The sequence below is a fragment of the Indicator indicator genome, chromosome 16 (genome assembly GCF_027791375.1).
Source record: "Indicator indicator isolate 239-I01 chromosome 16, UM_Iind_1.1, whole genome shotgun sequence".
Lineage (NCBI taxonomy): Eukaryota > Metazoa > Chordata > Aves > Piciformes > Indicatoridae > Indicator > Indicator indicator.
Window position 1 is genome coordinate 16,064,908 of NC_072025.1, and position 7,231 is coordinate 16,072,138.

The 7,231-nt window shown below is 39.7% G+C and overlaps 1 protein-coding gene and 1 non-coding gene across 2 annotated transcripts; both read left to right on the forward strand.

Moving 5' to 3' along the window:
* The first annotated feature begins 193 nt into the window (after window positions 1–193).
* Window positions 194–6,778, forward strand: TIPIN (TIMELESS interacting protein). Its single transcript, XM_054388032.1, has 7 exons — window positions 194–344; window positions 1,381–1,468; window positions 2,345–2,420; window positions 3,001–3,123; window positions 4,041–4,104; window positions 5,844–6,041; window positions 6,301–6,778. Exons 1-7 carry the CDS (start codon window positions 215–217, stop codon window positions 6,456–6,458), a joined length of 837 nt encoding a protein of 278 aa, XP_054244007.1. The 5' UTR covers window positions 194–214; the 3' UTR covers window positions 6,459–6,778.
* On the forward strand, window positions 4,931–5,067 carry LOC128972417 (small Cajal body-specific RNA 14). The gene has a single exon (XR_008489264.1). It is a non-coding gene; the product is annotated as a small Cajal body-specific RNA 14 (non-coding RNA).
* Window positions 6,779–7,231: the final 453 nt, after the last annotated feature.

Consider the following 7,231-nt stretch of genomic DNA (forward strand, 5'->3'; position numbering starts at 1 on the left):
TTAATCGGTCCAGTGAGGCTGGTTTGTGTCATCCACCCGTATCGTATCTGCTGCTTAATTTATATAAAGTTGTTTTTTTTTTTTTTCTGGAAAAGTCGTAGACACACTGCATGCAACAAATGTTCAGCTGCTTTTGAGCAGCCTTCTTGTTGCTTCTCTTCAAGTGTGTTTGCTATGTTCTGCAGGAAGAGAAGAAAGCTCCTCTGTGGCAACGATGGATCCTTTAGAGAACAACTTGTTTGATCTTCCTGATTATGAGAATACAGAAGATGAAACATTCCCACCTCTCCCACCTCCTGCCTCACCAGGAAAAGACGATGTTGAATGGGCTCAAGCTAATGGAGGTGAATAGCTGTGACCCATAAATATTCTATTTTGCAGTATAGACAATGAAATGCTGTAAAACCAATGGTTTTGGTGTGGTACTTCACTGCCTTGAGCTTATTGCATAAAAGGTCTCGTGTAGATAAGAAAACAGTCTGTAAATTTAAATTGGTATGGATTGTGTGTGTCTGAGTTTCTGGGAAAAGTTTACGTTTGTAGGTTCCACAAAAGTATGTACACAAATGAATCTTTATGAAATTCAAACTCTTCTAACAAAATGTGTAACCTTTTACAACCTGGATTTCAGAAGAGATAAGATTGTTGAATGTAGCATTCCAGCAAGATGCTGGTAGATTTTTGTAAAGCATGTGACCTGGGGAAAATCCAGGAAACTTAAGGACAGTAAAAATTAATTGTTGGTATTTGAAAAGATCTTGCTGTGTACTGAACAAGGTTATAGAAAGTACAAAGATTTTATTTTATCTATTGTTTACTTATACTCCCATTTGCCTATAAAGCTAAACATGTTTCCCTTGATCCCTCCTTTGTTCACTAGAAAATAGGATTTTTGGATAGATTTAATTCCTCATGTGTGAAAAGGAAACCTTCTGAATTCTTGATGTCCAAAGTAACAAAAAGTAAAGCAAGAAATAAGTATGATAACAAGTTACTAGTGATGAGATGAGAAGCAGTGCCTTGTCTGTTGCAGTCAGTACTAGATACTGGTCTGAATCAAAAAGTATATGGACTTTCGACTGGCAATACAATATAAAAGTTCAAAAATTAGGAAATTTCCCTTTCAAAGAACCTACTTTGCTAGAAAAGTTGATTCCTCAGTATATTTTGAAGAGATGGATTTTTTTTTTTTTTTCCCCAATCTATGTTGTGGGAGAAGCAAGGTGAAATATGCAGAGGTTTGTCTGGAGTACTGTACCTGCAATGGAATTCTTGTGGTGCTGCGTTTTTGATAGTCTAGAAACTTAACATTTGCATGATGAAATTGCAGTTGATGTCAGTTGTGTTATATATTTGCATTATTTTCTTTATTAGAAGCAGATGGAAACCAGCAATCGCAAACAAAGGATTCTGCTGTAGCTACACGGAAAGCAGTTAAAAGACAGATGCCGAAGCTAGATGCCCATAGGTGATTTATAACACACTATTTCTTTCTGTAATGAATTTGGTATATGGCTGTGGGAGGATGATAAAGGTGGCTCTGGTCCCTGGTCAATCTTAGCCAAGTCAGAGATCAAGAGTTCTGGAGATGAAAGTGCCTATTTTGCACTGCATCTCAACCTTTTATTCTTTGCTTACCTGTAATGCTAGTGCTTGTTTTAACTGTCTGGAAATCTTCTTGGGACTTAGTACATGACTAATACTTTGTTAAGAGATATTTATTACTTATACATAGGACACTTCCAGCTAGGTTGTCTTTATTTTGCTTCAAACATAGTACTGTAGATTTTTTTTTTAATTTATTTAAAGTCTACTTCAAAATAAAACCTCAGTGTAATGGTGGCTGTAAGGCACTACTTAAAGTACAGTTAACACCTCACTTACCTACCAATGGGATAAACTCCATATAAAGATAAAGAATTTTAATATTTTCTTTGCTGTTTCTGGTAAAAGTGACAAGTTCTTTATAAGCAACAGAAACAATCTGAGCTTTCAGTGTCTTCCATTTGAAATACACTGGTAAAGTTGGTCAGTGATACCACAGGTGAATACCTTGATCATACATCTGACTAGATTTACTTGGCCAATATAGGTACCAAAACTGAACATTCAGTTTTCTTCATAAGGAAGTCTTGGGTCTTGCAGCAGTCTTTGTCCTATTTTGTGTGTTTTCTGTTTCTCTCCACCTTTCAGATAGCGCTCCGTAGCTTTGGGCTATTTAAAGGAATGTGCGGGGGATTTGTTTGTGTTCTGGGTTTAGTTTTGTTGTGGATTTTGTGTGGTTTTGTTTATTAGAAGAGGGAAGTATGGGTTTCACATAACTTCACCCATTTCCCATTGCCAGGTTAATTTCAGAAAGAGGACTTCCAGCACTAAGACACATGTTTGACAACGTAAAGTTCAAGGGTAAAGGGCATGAGGTGAGACTTTGTGAGCTTTTGTTTTGTTTCTAGATTTGATAGATCGCTGCTCATCTGATAATGGAGAGAATTGATGTTACACTGTGGTTACCCAGCTTTTTAGCAGTATTTGAGCCTGCCCTGATGGGGTTTCTAGTTGCAAATTTAAAAAAACAAACAGGAATGTTTTAACAAAGTCTTAAAACTGCTATTTACTTCTGCTCCAAAACTCTTTTTGTATCATCTATAGAAAAAGGGTTTTGAAATAGGAGTAGGCTAATGAGACTGCCAAGTACCTGTGGAGTGCCTTTACCATCTCTGGTACTGAAAATGTTCTGGCTGTTGCATCACCTCTGTCCCAAAGTTTTTCATGTTGACAAGCATGACATACACTTCCCAAACTTGGATTGTTCTTCTCATGGCTTAAAATTGCACTTGTAGATGTGATTAGAGGAAGAAAAGTTACCCATGTATTCATATTACTTACATTTTCAAGAGACTTTCAAGTCTCTTGCTGAGGGAATATTCTTGTCCCCTTTCCCTCTGCAGTCCACTGACTGCTTAGCTTTCACCAGCTGTGTATCTTTATTTTATGCCCTAGGCAGAGGACCTGAAGACACTCATACGACACATGGAGCACTGGGCTCATCGACTCTTTCCAAAATTGCAATTTGAGGATTTTATCGACAGAGTGGAGATGTTGGGAAACAAAAAGGAAGTTCAGGTATGTATTGCTCGTATCAGTTGCTCTTTATGAATAGTCTGAAGAGGTAGGTTTAAGAATGAAAGGTAGGTTTTGCTTGGAAGAGGCCTTTAAGGTCATTGAGACCAACTGTTAACCCAGCACTGCGAGGTCACCACTAAACCTGTCCCTCAGCATCATGTCTACATGGTTTTTATACCCCTGCAGGGATGGGGATTCCACCACTGCCCTGGGCAGCCCCTTCCAGGCCTTGACAACCCTTTCAGGGAAGAAATTGTTCCTAATGAGCAGCCTAAACCTCCCCTGGTGCAACTTCAGGTCCTTTTCTCTTGTCCTGTTGCTTGGGAGAAGTGACCTGAACCCCCACTTGGCTTCAACCTCCTTTCAGGGAGTTGTAGAGAGCCAGGAGAACAGTTATGTCACAAAAGAAGACTTCAGTCGTGTACACCACGAAGGAGTATAATGTTATTTAAATTACTTTCTCTTATTGTTAAAAATAACTGGTTCTTTTCAACATAAAAGTTTACATTTAGTTATAACCTTTATTTGAGTTAGCACTTCAGAGAATTGACTTTGACTTTTCAGGACATCTTTAACTGAAGTAATTAGCGTAAGAGTGCCGGAACTTTTTTATTTTGTGGATTTTGATTTTTTGTTGTTGTTTATTAGTTTTTTGTGGTTTGTGGTTTTTTTAACATTTGAACCTGCAGAAGAGTTATGAAGCTTGCTGCTTCATCTGGCTGGGTGATAGATGAAGGACTAGGAAAACAATTCACAGCATTAAAAATTGTTGGACAAACAGGTGTGTAGTGAGATGAATATTTTGTTTTTTCACAGTAACAAAGTGTAAAGAAGAATTTGGAGTAGCATTAGAAACATCAGTGCCACACAGATTTTGTTCCAGATGAAATATTGGTATTTTAATCTCTCAATTGCAGACCTGCCTCAAGCGGATTAGACTTGACCTTCCTATTTTACATGAAGACTTTGCAAATAAGGAAGGTATGCTTGTTACGCTTTTGTTCAGTGCTTAAAATTCCTTTTCTTCCCCTCCAGAAATTGATGATCATGATGCATTTTTCTAACATAGAAGAAATTGTTGAGTGGTCCTCTGTTTTAAAACCAAGACTCTGTGAGACTTCAGATGACGAAACTGACCTGGTACTTGAACTAAAATGCTACCTATTTATCAAAATCCATGAAAGTGTGTAGTATACTGAAAGGAAACAGAAAATGGGTATTACTGCCAGAATTATTAGAAAAAATACCACCACTGCTCCCCCCTCCTCAACCCCTGGAATTAAGTAAACATACTGGTCTGTATTGTGGTCTTCATGCCTGCTAAAGAGCTCTTGGGTCTTACTGGTGCAGAAATCAAATTCATTGTATTTCTTATACTACAGGTTGTTAATGCAGTCAGGGTGTAGTGGGCACTGCTAGGCCTGTCAGCCTCAGCATATATCTACTACTGAGTATTTCTTCTTCCACTATCAAAATCCGGCCATGTAACAAATTCAAGAGTCTTTTCCAATCAGATAATGTTTTTAAACTGGATTTTTTTAAGTTTCTTTTTATGAAAAGAGGGAGCAGAGTTCATCTGGTATTTTGAAACTATCCTTATTAGCAGAAACAAGAGACTTTCGTAGTTGTCCCTGATGGCCTTTGCAGATGTTCACACCTTCATTGTGGGTCTCTCTCAAAATTATCTACCTATTGTTCACCCAGCTTCAAGCTCAGCCAGTGTTTGGGAAAGGTGTTCTGGTGCATGAGTTAACCAGTGGTAAAAGCTTCTCTCCTGTGGGGACAACCTTTGGGCAGTTGGTGACATGTGGCCGTCTTTGCTGAGGGCTGCATTTGCTAGAAACAGAATGCAGCCATAAGACACCACAAAGAGTAAAGCAAATGGTTCCTGCCGACAGCGTCTGTAGAGTTATCAGATTTTTCTGTGCGATGGTTCCATACATTTGTGTATAAATGTGCTGCTGATCCACTCTTGAACCACGTGAGTGGACTGCTCCGGCTACTCAGGCTTCAGCTGAAAAACTCCATGGTCTTACAGTTTTGAAATAAAAACTCAAGCTAGAGTATTGTATTAACAGCCAAAATCTTGTTGTCAGCTAACTTCTCTGTTCACAGGCTTAAAGTGGTGCAAAGGCACAAGCCTACTTTGCCTTGGGCACTCTTTTCAAGAGTGCTCTGCTCTCTGTTGGTGGGTGAAGTTTGTCTAACAGAGTTGGACTGCCCCCATTTGCATGTTTTAATATTGGCAAAGGAGTAAATCTTCCATACTAGTACACACCAAGTTCAAAGCTGGCTACTCCATGTCTGTGAACATGTCTGATTCTTGTAACTAGTCCTACTACTTCCCAAAGGACAGTGTCCTAATAGTAGGGGTGGGAAGAAAATTATTTGTTTCAGTAAGGATTGCCCAAATTTATTTTCTTCAACCTTCAAGCACAGTTTGTGACTGCTAATTTAGTACACTGAGCTGTGCCTCTCTAAATTCAGGCATTTGTAATGTTGTTTAGGATGCAATAAGCATTTGTTGTATACTTCAAGTATAAGGTATGTGGGTCTAGGCAGAAAATTATGGAATGATGTTCAGCTGTCAATACAACTTTAAAATGTAGAACATAGAAACACTTTTAAAATGTTGTCTTGACAGAGGCTGAACAGTTTCTCTGGGTTGAAGTGTTGATTTCTGCCTCTCTTCCCCCTTCCCACCCCTCACTTCTAACCAGATAGTGGAGGGGAAAGCAATGGACTGGATGCAACGGCTGAAGATGAACGTACCTGCTCTGGAAAGGCAGAGGAACTCAACTCTCTGCCTGGTGCAACCCTCACAGAAGAACAACAAGAGCGAATCAAGAAGAACAGGCAGCTGGCCTTGGAACGTCGGCAGGCAAAGCTGCAGTGGAACAGCCAGTCCCAGCACAATGGTAAGCAGCTCTTGACTTCAGTGTTAGCATTAAGGTCAGCAGCCTGAGCAGCTTCTACAGCTGACCTGCATAGTGTAAATGGGAGTCACTGCTGCTCTAGGAGGTAGCATATTCTGTAGCTTTCAAACTGAAACTGTGCTCCTCCTTCAAGGCTAAGTCACAAACCACTCCCTAGTTGTCATGCCATGTAATAATAGCTTTGAAACAACAGGTGTTTTCTCATGGTAGGAAATTTGCTTAGTTTGTTTTTTTCCAGCAGAGCTCTCCACTGGTTTCTCAGAAGAGGAGTTTAACACCCCAGCTGATCAGGACCCTGCTGACCTCACTGAAGACACTCAAGTTAGTACAGCCATGGTTACTGTTACAGAAGCTAAGAATGGAGATACAGAATCGGACTATGCCAGTGAAAACCTGTAACCCTTCTCCATACTTGGAATGACCTTGACCAAAAGACCTCAATACTTATGTTTCTATTGAAACACTACTGGCTCTTAGCATTTCGACTCTAGGAGCTTCATAGCTTCAGTGTGACATCAGTACAGCTGGAGAGAACTCTGCTCTTGAAGCTGCAGATGAGCAACTCCCTACACCACAAAACAGCTCTGCATCCTTTTTCCTACAACATCCTTTACGAAATACTAATGATATTTTTAAAATCTACTTTGGGTTTTGTTCACATCTGTCAGACTAAATGAAGCGGGATCCTGACAGGTGAAGTTTCTAATAAAGTTGTATTATATGGGTTTTTAAGAGAGAGTATAGGTCATAGGAGGTTGTGCTGTGTCTGAACAGGTCTTATGGATAGTTTAACTTGCTTATCAAGTACTGGCATCTTTTTCTTACAAAATGGGAGTTACTAAATTTCAGAAATCAAGCCTGAAGCTCTTGTGTGAGGCTATTAGAACTATAGCCCCTCCAGCCTTGCCATCCCTTCAGGGAACATCCTTCAGCATTGACCAAATTAGTTTCTTCTGCTGACTCTGGCTCCTGAGGTTCTGTTCTCACAATCTTGTTTTTTTTCCCTGTTATGGAATGAACAAACCTCTGCTGAGCCTGCCCTTTCCGACAGCACAGGGTAGACTGTTGCTAACAGAGCAGAACTTGGAACAGGTGCAGCAAGCTCATCAGCAGGTGTTATTTTATGCCAGATGTGCAGCTGGGAGATTGTAAGTAACAACGTTCTGTATTCT

What these genes read in the sequence shown, in the direction of transcription:
- TIPIN (XM_054388032.1), top strand. Translation starts at nt 215, where the DNA reads ATGGATCCTTTAGAGAACAACTTGTTTGATCTTCCTGATTATGAGAAT. An exon ending in ATGGGCTCAAGCTAATGGAG is followed by an intron (nt 345 to 1,380) that starts GTGAATAGCTGT and finishes TATTAGAAGCAG; the next exon opens with ATGGAAACCAGCAATCGCAA. An exon ending in AGACTTTGCAAATAAGGAAG is followed by an intron (nt 4,105 to 5,843) that starts GTATGCTTGTTA and finishes ACTTCTAACCAG; the next exon opens with ATAGTGGAGGGGAAAGCAAT.